This window comes from Epinephelus fuscoguttatus, linkage group LG14 (genome assembly GCF_011397635.1).
Source record: "Epinephelus fuscoguttatus linkage group LG14, E.fuscoguttatus.final_Chr_v1".
In the NCBI taxonomy this organism is placed as follows: Eukaryota; Metazoa; Chordata; class Actinopteri; order Perciformes; family Serranidae; genus Epinephelus; species Epinephelus fuscoguttatus.
The window spans coordinates 21,930,830-21,944,485 of NC_064765.1; the positions used below are offsets into that span (position 1 = coordinate 21,930,830).

General features: G+C 41.4%; 1 protein-coding gene across 3 annotated transcripts in view; it reads right to left on the reverse strand.

Annotated features, from left to right (window-relative positions):
* The window catches only part of zfyve28 (zinc finger, FYVE domain containing 28), a 28,193-nt gene that overhangs the window by 6,749 nt on the left and 7,788 nt on the right, over positions 1–13,656 (reverse strand). For all 3 annotated transcript variants that reach the window (XM_049596492.1, XM_049596491.1, XM_049596490.1), the window contains exons 2-5: positions 4,964–5,104; positions 1,123–1,260; positions 726–928; positions 491–580 (exon numbers count right to left, since the gene is read on the reverse strand). In XM_049596492.1, coding sequence (XP_049452449.1) covers positions 491–580; positions 726–928; positions 1,123–1,260; positions 4,964–5,104 — 572 coding nt within the window. The remainder of the gene's footprint in view (positions 1–490; positions 581–725; positions 929–1,122; positions 1,261–4,963; positions 5,105–13,656) is intronic.

The following is a 13,656-nucleotide window of genomic DNA, read 5'->3' on the forward strand; positions in this document are numbered from 1 at the left end:
AAAAAGAACCAACATCAATTAATTAGGATATCATTTTTAAGACTTTAGAAAGACTTATTTAAGACATTTTTTTCGCAATCCCAATTGACACGACAGCAAGAAAGAGGAGAGCCATTAAAGTATTTTTTTTTTAAAACAAACGAGTCAGCTGCAGCTTATGTGAAACTTTCCATTTAAGTACTATTTTCACATTTTGATGGCAAAAGCAGTAACACTTGTTCAGACATCTTGATGCTACACCATCACAGCTCATCTTTACATGCTGTAGTCTCTTTACAACTGTGCATCACTCAGCGCTGTCACATTTTGTTGCTCTGATTAATTGTGGGTCCTGCCAATTGCATCCAGAGGCATTTTCATCCAGAGCCGACCGTTGATAATGCCCCTTGAAAATCAAAAAGGAACTGAATGGTCCGGCTGTGTCAGGCTAAAAGAAGTCAGCTGTGCTCTATGGGCTGTAATTCTTCAAAATGTTCCACGGTAAACTCACCTCTCCACAGTCTCACAGAAGAGCACAATCACCTCCTGCTGTACGTAGTATTCTTTGGGAGACTTGACAGGCACCATGGCTGACACATAACTGGGAATTAAAGAAAAAGAAAGCGGGCTATAATGGCATTCACAGCTTTGTTTAATGTTCTTGCACCCAAGAATCCTTGTGAGGATGATTAATGTGGATTAATATTATTGCTCCAATCGCCATTACTGTCTTAACCTTTATTTACCTGAGCTCAAACTCAGCAAAAAGGCTGTCGAAATGTCGCAATGCGTCCTTCATGCGGTCCGTGTACAGGTTGAGGTCTCTCAGGGCCTGGTCTCTGGTGATGTTGCGTACCTCCTCCAGGCTGCGAGTAAGGTCCTTAGCAAGGGGCCTCATCGCTATACTCTCTATCTCCCTGTTCATGATGATGGAACCGGCGGCCAGACACTGCACAGGAACACGTACATCATCAATCATTTCTCCTTGTATAGACATAAACTGAGAAAAGTATGCTTACAATGACACTTGACAATCAATAAATTTGTAAAGATTAAATACATAATTTTACTAATTTCATGCATGTGTGTACGACTTGTGGAGGGTTGTTTTCTACTGGACTGATGCTGGAGGGAATACTCTACCTCAGCTCCAAACCACAGCTGCCCTGCCAAGTTGTCATGGCGAATCTCCTCGGGGAACTTGACGCAGAAGTCTCTGTTGGCCCGGTCGGTGGGAATACATTCATCCATGATCTGATTGATAATGTTCAACACATTGTCCTGCAGATGAGCACAAGAGTGACAGAAAGCAACATTGAACAAACTAGTTGGAGGCATAAACATGAGTGTTCCCGAAAAACAATTTTCTCAGTTTTAACTCTGAGTCACTAATGTTAGTTAATAACCCAGGTCTCAGCTCTTTCAGGAAGGTCGTTGTATCGCAGCACTTAAAGACCATTGATTAGGAAGTGAATGAAAACTATTTGACAAGTACATGAGACCATTATGGCCCTTGCAGTTACATTCTCCCTCAATAAAAACACGAGACTAAAGCCCGTAATTCCAGCAGTGAAAATGCAGTGTCACACACAGCAAGAGCTAATCAAGAGCTTATGTGCCGCTGGCATGTACAACAGCCATAACAATGACTTACAATGAGCCTTTCACTCAACCGCAGCTGCACTGTGCACTGTAATCTTGTCAGGCACAGCACTGCGTCTTTCTCTGCTGGCCCCGAGGAGAAAGATTAAAAAGCTTTGAGAAGGAGAGCTTAACCACTGATTCCTTTATGGCTGTGTGTGTGTCTTGGCCCGGCCTGAGTACCACCCCACTGTCTGTGAGCGTCTCCCAGCAGGGGACATCGATGATAACCTTCACTACTGTTGGTTCCATATCATCCAGAGGTTGTGACTTTGGCGTGATACCTGTGTCTGACAAAAGACTGGCTTCCATTTTTTCACAGCCTACCCCTAACTCCTCTCACTGTTTCTGACCTATTCTGTTCCCTCTGTCTCTCGTGTACGCCATCTAACTCAATCTTTGTCCATCTCGAACGCACACACAGTCGCTCGCCTGTTCCAGCAGGCCGCACTGTAAGAACAGCCGTGCCAACATAATATGAGCAGCATGCCAGCAACCCCCACAGTGGCCCATGAATAAGAGCTGATAGCAGCAGTGGCAGGTTCAAGTGCAAATTTTGGCTTGAGTGCACTTGTCTTCTATTCTTGGGGCCTCGGGGCTGTGGGGTATCATGCTGCTTAATTCATACTCCGAAAAAACCCTTGAGGAAGCATGCCACTGAAAAGACTCCTCTCTGAACATATGAGTGCTGAGAGTTTGCTGTGAAACATTTTCACTGCAACTTGTAGGGTGACAAAGACTGATTTGAGGTACGCGCCATGGGCTGTACAAAAATAACAGACGCAGCCACCTAACATCACCCACTGGTTTGTGGACTCCTGTTTCAAAGGGCTCCACAATGACAAATGCCCGATTGCCCGGGGCAAGTTAAATGCCACGTCGGGCTAGTAAATCTAGCAACTCACTTGCCCAAAACTTGCACTTGCAAGTGGTAAAAATAATTAAACACAATGTTTTTTTCCAGAGCTGATGATCAAAGGAGTGAGCTATCTTGCTTCCTTCTCATCTCTGTCAAGAGTTGCACATGCGCAGTACTGATCGGGCACCTGTAAGAAAATGGCGGCGTGTAAAGACAAAGTTTATGAGATACAGCACAAGGGAGCATTTTAATTATCCTGGAACCAGGAGGTTAATTACGTGGCACGAAAGGATGTGAAGGAAACTCCAACTGTGTCTATTGCCAGGTTTGCTGGAAGTTTCAGTGCAAGGCGGATAAAACTGGGTCATTTTTCATGACAACTACCTTTAATCTTTGTTGATATTTGATAACTATAAATAAACCCATACCACAGTAAAGGACCATACTTGCCCATACTACACAAATAAACAATTTGTGTAGTATGGGTAGAAGCTGACTTTGGGTAAGTAGATTTTTGACCCACTTGACCAACCATTCTCTAGTTTGGCATTTTGGCTGTCACCATCTCGGATTTTTGGAGCCAGACATGACCATCTTTGGACGAGAGGGTGGAGCTGTGGAGGAGTGAGGGGTGGATCTGGCTCATAAACTGTAGCGACCCCTCACAGCAGCCTGTCACTCAAAGCGGCCAGGCCCTTAATTATGCATAACTTTAAGCCTTAACAAAATTGAAGCAGTTGAGTTAAATATTTTACAGCGAAACAACATTTCACTGAAATATGTTACTGAAACATATTTGATCAGCCCTGCATAGTTTGACAGTTTTACCGCAGTTCACAAGCAGTGAATGACACGACTGACAGCTGATTGGTTGCTTTTGGTGCACCGTGGTCGATTTTAACAAATGCCATTAAAGCCGCCGAAGGAGGAGGGTCATGATTTTTTACACAGATAATCTGTCTCATGTACGTCTTTCAGAATACAGTTTCAGCAAATATGCCAGATTTTATTTTCATTAAAGTGACCAACTGTAGCTTTAACATGGGTGTCTATGGGGACTGACTCGCTCTTGGGGCCAGCCTCAAGAGGCCATTAGGGGAACTGCAGTTTTTGGCACTTAGCTGTTGGCTTAATTTTTAAGACCTGGAGGCCACTTGGTACGGACACATCCTAACCAGAGCTACTCATTCAACTGCTTCTGCTGAAAAGCCTCAGCTTGATTAACTTTGAGTGATAGCAAAATAAACATTTGAAAACTAAGTAAGAAAGAGGACAAAGAGCATCGGGACAATTAAAAGAGACTGCAAAGACATATAAAAGAAAAACGAGGTGACAGACTGGTGGAGGGAAGGATGGAGGGGAGAGACACAGAACAGTCGGGGATCAAGTGATGACCTTATTAAGTGGTTCTCCCCTGTGTGCTGTGGCGGTAGGGGGAGGCTAAGGCACAACGGGCCAGATGACGACCTCCCTCCACCACCTTCAGCTCTCTCAGCGTGATGCAGCATGGCAGCCATCACTCATGCACCGCATCACCTTCTAAGCTCCTCTCCACCCTGATGACGAAAAGACCAGAACCAACCTGCACAACCTGGACCTGTATCACCACATATAATAACTGACCATACATACAATCCCAGTGTTTCGTACATTAGAGTAAAAAGAAAAAATAATCTGACCTAGTTCTTAGTAAACACCATTACCTCAGTCAAACAGCTATAAAATGCCTCTTACCCAAAGACGCTGCTCTTGAAACCATTTACTAATAACCACATGACACACAGCCAAGCCAAGACAAGGTCTACTTATCTCTGTTTATCAGCAAAACTGCTTGATGTAAGAACCCGGCCAAGCGATGTTTACTGAGGCAACAGTCATATCACTATGCATGTATCCAGTAAGAGGTGATAAAGGTGGTGTCTATTTTTAGCTTCCAGGTCAAACCCAAAGATTCAGTCAGGTGATTATGTTAACAAAAAGAATTTAAAGTTAACAGAAGACTTGGCTCAGAGTCAGGTCAACAGTGAAACAGGATTTCTTGCTGTATTCATTCTATTAATCTGCATTAAATGTAAGTGACGGGGGATAAAATCCACCTTCGTCACTGTTTCCCAATCGCTCAATATTACACGTCCACACACATGCAAAGTAACCCAAGTTTTGAAAAATATTCCCCTTAGAAAGGTGTTTCAGAAAAAAATCTCAGTTTTACAAAAATATCTGCATACTTGTAAACAGGGCCTTAATGGACGGAATGAAAAGAGGGAATGATTACAGCAAGCAAAACCTGTTTAAATGCTCATATAAGCACCTGACTTTAAATACTGGGATCCTGTTTTTAATTCTATTCCAACTGCAGGGCTATTTATATGTATTATTAATGACAAATGAAATAATAACACTAATTCACAAAGACTGACATGTATCCTTAGGGAAATGAAAGGCACAGACAGATGATGACTTTGTCGGTTTCTCCCTGCTGACCTGACAAGAGCGGAACTGGTTGACCAACAGGGTACATCTCTGAGGGTCCTTCCTGCCGTCAAGGCTGTCCAGCTCAGTGGCCACCTGATTCAGCTCTTCATCAGCGTAGTAGAACTGGGCCAGAAGCTGAGGGTCCGTCCTCTGCACAGAAACACAAAAAGGGACATTAGGAGGGCATTTTTAATACTGGTATAGTACAGGAAGCAACACACAGGATTTTCAAACCAGGGCAGAAACTTAAGATTTTTCTTCTTATCAATTAACCTGTCAATTATTTTCTCAATTAGTTCTTCAGTCGAAAAACATGTCAAAATGGTGAAAAATAAACTTCACAATGCCCTAAAGCATAAGATGACTTGTCAAGTTTGGTCAGTCCAACAGTCCGACACTAATAGATATTCTGTTTACTATCACAGAAGACTAGAGAAACTTGAAAATATTCTCATTTGAAAAAGTGAAACCAGAGATTTGTATTCTCTTAAACAGTCCGACTCTTCTTTAAGTTACATGTAGCCTAAGCATGACATTGGAGACAGGTAAGTGAGTATCAGTTACTATTCTGGCTGTAAGACTTTTAAACCTCATCATTTTAACAAGGCAAAAATGATTATTTTGTTATTGTTTTAACAAATCCTGTGAGTCTCAGCCACAGACACACTGTCACCGCTTCATTCGAGCTGCAGTTGCTGGACTGTTAACCAGCATCGAAACCAAGCAATCAAATTTAATATATCTCTGAATATGTTTGATTTAGTGAACTTCACTCCAATCACAGCAAAGCACTGCGGAGCAAAAAGTCTGAGTGCCCTTTCCTAACTGGTTCCTAAGCTGTGGACACAAACACTGTCAGAGCTCCAACAGCCGTGAAATCATCTGAGCCGACCTTGCATCTCTAAACAAAATATAAACAGAGGAAATGACCACATATATAAACAAACAAGATTTATATTTGGCTCTAAACAGAGTATACGGGCCAGGCCAGGACAACCTGAAAATATACTAAACTGTGACAGATATGGACAAACTCCCCCAAGTCCTAAACCTACTAGTTGATCTCATAAGGTGAGTCAATTATTAATTTCTGCTGCAAAATTTAGTAACTGGTGTCAGGCATCAAGGAAATCCTGCAACAATACAGAATGACAACTATCCCTTTATTCTGGTCATCAGGTCCACTAAAGGAAGGATGTGAGTGTTCATTCATTACACTAGTTTCCATGTATAGTGCTTGGGGGAATTAATGTGTACACTATTTAGAGCTCTGCATGAGTGAACTACAGTGTCAGGCATGGACAGCTGCAGCCTCCAGAAAACCAGCTTGATGCCTGGCGGTTCTCTAACTGTGAGCAAGTAAACACATGAATTACGTATTATGTCCTGCAAGCCTCCTGGTTACAGCAACACTGTGCTACTACAGCACTTTGGTGTTAACAGGTGGAGTATTAGCATAGTTTCACCCACTCTGTATACACTAAACAGTGAACTCTTTTATTCACCTTCTGCTGTTGGGATATAAACTGTAATCTTGTGCAAATAAACCACAAAGCTGAGATGGTGTGATGTAGAAAGAGCAGTCATGTCAAGGCAATAGCAACATACTTCAAATTTGTAGGGACAAAAATAAAATCAGGTAAGTAGGGCGTTGTATAGGCCAGCTTAACAACAGATTGCTCTCCCATTTGCCAAGGTAGTCTGGTGATTTATGAGCAAACACGAGGCATGGGTTATACACATTCATACACATAAACACATTTTCAACAAGTACGGGAAGGTAAATGATAAAAAATGGCATTAACCCTGACAAGAGGAGTTAACAAAGGTTAATATAGTGTGAAAGCTCCCCAGAAGAGTGGGTGTAATTAGAGAGGCTGGCCCTGGTAGAGGATTTATGTCATTATCTCCCACCGTGTTCCCCTCAGTGTGTGTGGCGGGGTTGAACAGCACAGCACAGCAAATCACTCCACTGCTGTGTGAAGTGCACGAACAGCAACAACACACAAGGTAGGATGCATGAAAAAATGCAAACGTTTGTGTCGCTAAGACCTATCCAAAATGAAATAACTGCAATTAAATTTCACAATAAAGATACCAATTTTTGAATCATGACACCAACAAACACTGTATGCACTCACACACACTTCTCAGGGAGGGTTCACGTTGATCGAAAGGTTAATGGTTTTGAAAATGGCGACCGCATGCCGACGTGCATCATCACAAACCACATGGACCCACTGACGGTACAGCTTAAAAAGGACAGCATGACTGTGCAGACTGGAAGAAGGGGAGAGCTACGCCCGTAAACAGGATCGTTCTGCCTGACACACGACAACTGTCTGGAAATGCTTTTTCGCAGAGTCAAACTGAATACTGGTATTTACCAAAAACCTCTCACAGGACCTTTTCCCTTAAGTTTGCAGTGCTTCCTGTTGCGTGATGCTCTCCCCGTGGGCCCTCGCTTCTCTCTCTGAATATGATACATGGTGCTGTTCCCTCACTCTCTCTCATTAATAATGAAACAAACAGCAAGGAGAAAACACAGAGATGTAACCTACAGCTGGGGTACTTGTCGCATTATTACTGTGAAAGGGAGTGAAAACATATTTTATATTTTAAAGGTTATTTGGAGGACTGAGACATGCCACAAAATTATACTAAAGATGGGGAGGGATATATTTTGACATCCTTTATTTTTTGTGACTGTCATCCTTTTTGGGGTGTTAACACAGTTGCAATATTTAAAATAGCAAGTATGGTCCTTTACTGTGAAATATTTGTGTTTTCACATGCCCAGAAGTAAATCAGAGCTGACCTAGAGTGTGTTACAGAACAGCAACGCTGGATTAGAGCAAACTGGCACTTATTTTCTTGCTCAAGGACACTCCAGTAGGGCCGATATCTGTCGACATAAAACCCAGTTTGTACCACAGAGCAAAATCAATATTATTCCTGCACATTATGTTCATGCGTGTGAATTTTAACATCTGTGGCATGTCATGTTTACTGAATAAATTGGAGGGGGAAAGCATCTAATCCAAACTAGAACAGGCAGCTGAGTCTATATTACAGCAGGCAAATATAGTTAGTATTTCACACTCTTCTCAAGTGTTCTTTGTTAACAAGGTCACACACATGCTCGATATATAAATAATCTGTGAAGAATGGGAATAGGCAGCCACAGTGTTATGGCAAGACAAAAAATAATCAGCAGGCTGTAAATAGTAATTGTCATCATTGTATTGGCGTTGCTACAACAGAAATACATTTAAGTGTGTTTCTGTGAATGTGTAGGGTTATGGGAAACGAACACAAAGGAAATCTTAATTAGACAAGAAAACATACAAATTCACCATAAAAAATTGGGTGTTTATCATAACATGCAAATTTAATCTTCTAATAGTGAGACAGGCAATGATATCACCAGATTTGACTGGACTTCACACAACAATGAGCGAGTCTATGATATAAATGTCATGATGACCAAACAGGAAACAGGAGTGGGAGACAGTGAAAGACCTTTTTCTAGCACAGGCACAGCACGGCCCACAGACTGGTGGCATTCATTTTGAGATTTCTGGAGCATATAGGCCGACGCTGACGGAGGAAGAAAAGAAGTATTTGAGACAGACGCCATCCTATAGCCTCCTCCTGCTGCATTCCTCACACAAGAGGGAACATTCCTACAGTATTGCATCAAGGGGGAAAAGTCAAAGGAAGGCAATGTTCAAGACGGGTAGATGTACTTTTAGATAGGCGGCGACACTTGAGCTGCTCTGTCAATACGTTTGGAATAATCATTGATATCATTATCATTAATGATAAGAACAAAAAGGTATGAAAAGAGAAAGTCAGAATGGGTTGAAATAGAGTGAACCAAACAAACTACTGAGATCAGGAAGAGATTAGTTGTTACTACATATTTGCACCTAGTATTGTAATTGTCAGGTTTAACTGTTACCAGAGACAGTTAAGAAACAAGAGAGTCTGTTCACTCCAATGGGAGAAGTGAACGTGAGCGCACATTATGACCGATTCTTTCGCCCCATCGTAACTGAAGTAAATATTGGACCCATTTACGAGCCACATAACTTCCAAACATTCTGACACAAAATTTACATTTTTCAGACTAACATGTAAGGAGAAAATAAACGTTGTTTGAGACCCGTCTCTTTCACAGCAGCACACTCTTGAAAGATCTGGCAACAAGTGATTTGATCTTGTTCTTAGCTGATTCCAGATATTAAGCTAGCCGGTAAAACAAGCAGCAAAATAAGGTGCAAAAATCAATATACTGTAGTATTTTTCATTTTCATATGCCCGTCAAGTACAAAAGAGTACAAAAAGTACTGTATTGTCTACTTATCGCCTGAAATAGAGACATATTTTAGTGCACTGTTTGGCTGTAATACGAGAATTTGTGAACAGGAAGTGAGCGCCTTACTGTAAAAACACAGGGAAAAAAAACTGAAAAACTGACCAACACAGATCAAACAGTAAAAATAGGCAGCGCTGATCAAATATGAAGACAGATTGTGTTACTGCGTTGCCTATTTTTCTCAAAAAATGTTTTTAAAAACATATTTTAGCTTACCATTAAACTATAGATCAAGATTGTTTGTTATTCGGCAGCTGCCATAATGTTTCCTGTGTCAAAACAGCTAAGCTCACATTACGTCACCCACTAGCAGGAGCGTTTATTGGTACAGTGTGGTGCATTGCATTCTGGTAGTTTTAGATTTTCTGCCTCTTAAGCAAAAGCAAATTCCAAAGCCCTTTTTCCTCCATTTTCTCTGGTTATGCAGCATCATTGCCAAAAGCAGTTGCAGATCTTTTTATTGCATAGACAGTCCAGTTTTATGAAAAGTCTGAAATACTTCTTCAAATACAAATATTTCTCCATGTGTGCATATATAAATAAAATAAAGTCAAACTTATCATTTACAAAAGATTAGCGGTAGGGTTGCAACGGTAGAGATTTTCATGGTATGAAAACCATCAATGAAAATATTGCAGTTTCACAGTATTACAGAATCATTATTATTATCAGTCACAATGACCCTTAAAGGAATGAAATCAGAAGTTTTTTTTAATTATTATTTTTTGGCTTTTTTTGATAGGACAGTCTAAGTGCTAAAGACGGAGAGAAACGACATGCAGCAAGGGGCTGCAGGCTGGAATCAAGCCCGCAGCTGCTGCGGCAAGGAAGTTGCCCCTGCACATGGGATGCCTGTTCTACCCACTAAGCCAGTGGGCACTCCAGAGAGGTTACTTTTGGCTGAACAAATGTTTTGTTGCTAAGATTAAAACCATTTTTTAAATGGAAGTATGTGTAAAAAGTCTCCCTGCTGAAAAAACAAAAAGAAAGTTGGGATTCTCCATCCATTTTTTTATTAATACCATAAGCAAATGTACACAGTATGATAACGGTCAATTTTAATATCATAGTATACCTTGAAACCAGTATCTCTGCAACCATTATTGGCAGTTGAGTTAGTACACTGTTTGGCCTCCCAGTTGATTGCTTTTGATTTGACACCAGATGTTTCTTGGCAACTCACTTATACATTACAAAGGTCTTTACTAGCTAAACTAGCTTTCTAACAGCTGGCTCAACCAAATCTTGGGTCACGGCAAAAGTGAAAGCAACATCTGATCAAATTCAGCTCAGTTAACACCTCTAGCTAACAGTCCCTGAGAGATGGGGTGATACAAGTGATAAACTACAGACTAATCCTTTGTTCGTAAGTAAAATTTAAAACCTTGAAAGGTAATATTTACTCTGTTACATGGACAATGAGTCAGTGGTGATGTGAGACTCTGAAAAGCAAAAAAAAAGGCAAACTGTCTGGTTACATAACATAGATTGGCACAGAGTAAAGTATTGGCCTTTGAGTAAATGCTTAAAAAAGATGCGGCCTTACAGTAACTTGCAACTATTTAAAAAAAAAAAATGCAGCTATATATACCTCCAGACTGAGAAAAAAAATGTGGTGACAAAAAAGAAGAAAATGACTAGGAACAATCAAATTAAGGAGCTGGAAAATAACACCTTCTTTTAAGGCTTTAACAAAAACTAAGTGTGTGAACACCCGGGGATCGGACTCCTGAACTTGCCAGTTGTGTCATCATCACCAATGACAGCTCTACCTTGCGCAAGTGAGGAAATGATTCAGCAGATTCAGCTCCTGTCCCCTGTGGCGTGCCACTCTCCTGTTATACTCCTGCTGTCAGTTGTCCTGGGTGCCCTCTCTTTGAGATGACTCAAAAACTCTACCCACCGCGGTCACAAACCCATCATTTCAGACTATTAGGCTCCCATAACTTTACCCAGAGTGACAATTACTGTTAAGCCCCCTCAATCACATCGTTTCACAGTGACTCAGTGAAATTTCTGTCCCTTTTGTTTAACATTAAATCAATAACAGGCGTTAACAGTTCAGCTCTTATTGAAGCGTGTTACTGAGAGTTGCCTGCTGCTGTACCATCAACATTTTCATCAGCCAGCTCGCTCCTTGAGCGGCTGATGCTGGGCTTAATTTCTATTCAGACTGTGCGGATGATGGAGGCCGTCAGGCTAATGCTTCATGAATGTCCATAGCATCGGTGCGTGCACATTGAGCCCACTTAAGGGACTTATGAGAAACCTTGCCTCTGCCCTCCATACTCTATTCCAGGCTCAATTTGCTGCCTTCTGGCTGCCATCCAAGGATCAGAGGCAAGTATTGTAGGGGGGGAAACCAGTTCACTCTGCTTCATCCAGTCAGTTGGCAGACTGGCAAAAAAGCAGCCGGATACAGTTCATCACCTTATTTATTATTCAGGACTCAGCATAAAAGCCCTGGCAAGAGCGAGCCAATCGCTTTGGTAACAAACAAGGCACTTCCTAAACCATTATTTATATTAAGTTTGGCAGAATAAAAAGTATAACCTTTCTAAGAATGCAGTGTTACGCTGAAGTACAGTCAGTTGTGTTGAGTCATTCCTTTCATGTTCAGCTCGCAGGCATTTCTTTCTTCACCTCTGTGTTGCTTTCTGCAGCTTCGGAGTTATTGATGGTGACTTTACAGGCATGAACTCAAACTGTCTTAAAATTGCTCACATTTTAAGACAGTTTCAGATTTTCTATTAAATAAATGTGCAATTAAATTAATGGTACTAATCACAGACTGCTGAGGAGTATGTCTGCACTAACCATCTGAAAGTTAGATCCACAGCAGACCGCACATTTCCCTTTATTGACTCAATATATTCAGAGTGGTCTGCCCATCTGCACTGACGGCATAATCTGTGTGCTTGTCTCCTCTCAGAGGGCTGCCCTAATCTGGCATTTGGACTAAGCAATGACCTGTGCATGTGCCTGGCACATGGTCTAGCATGACAGGCCGAGGTGACACAGGGGGGCGCAGAGGATTTAGGTGGCTACAAGTCTTGTCCAGGATCCCCTGATGGTAATGTGGTTACATGTGGGGACACGCCTCTTCCTCGCAACTGCAGTGAAGTTCTTATGCAAGAAATAATCTGGTTATACAATCAAGTACTGGCTGTTAAATTGAGGCTACAGAGGGGTAGGTGAATTTTAGATGTACAAAATCAACAACCTGACATTTTTCATGGAGTGTGCTAAAGAGATGGCAAGATTTGTGGAGATGCCTCCTGTCTGAATACAAAAACACCTGCAACAGTGAAATACTGGCATGCCAAACATTTAAGAATGAAACTCAAACAAACTCATCTATGCCCTGTCATGATTCCTCCCTGCAATTTTGACCCACATCCCCGCTTCACTGCTGAGGATGTGCATGACTCATAGTCAGGCTAATTCTATCCACATACCTTTCATTGTTACAAGCAGTGACTGAGAGCTGGCATTGCCCCGGCTGTCCCAAATTACACACAATGACAGCTGTGGACAGCAACAGTACGTGTGTGAGTAAACACACATCTGTGACTGCTGTCTGTGGAGATTAAATGAATGCAAGTCAACATGCAAAAACAAAAACAAAAAAATAAAAAATCAAAAATAACAAACAAGTGGCACTAATCTGTTTCCATCTTTCCACATGGCATGGATATGGTAATCTGTACCATCTTTCCTTCATTAAAAAAGCAAATTTAAAAATACTATGCATCAGTCAGACATTTCTGACTTCACTTTTGTCTCTCCTCTCTGGCACATGAAAACTACAGGATGATGACAGACATATTTTACTATACATGTGTTGAATACATGCAATTTTCTCTTAAAATATGAGTTAAAATATACAATCTTGTTTGATTTTATCAGCTCTTCAGGATTTTTTATCATCCCAGCACTAGAATCCAGCGAGAAGAAACACTAGAGCTGCTAAAGAGAGACATCCTCTCATTTTATCTCCTGCCAACTGTATCTGAGGCCAAAATCTAATCCCAAAAAATACAGGCCCACTGTTCTCCTCCTTTCCCTCCCATTCTCCCCTGCTGATAAGACACAGGCCAAAGCAGGAGGGGTGGCATTTCATTTGCTGGCTCTTCCCAGAACAATCAGACTCATAATATAGACAAAGGGCACCTTGAATGCATGCTTTATGTTTATCATCAGTGACAGTGAAGAGGGGAATTTAAAAAGCCTTTGATCAGAGAGGGTGCCCATTATTACCATTAAGAAATTGGATGTAGAAATGAGTGCAGCCTCTCAGTCCATACCGGCACAATCTGAT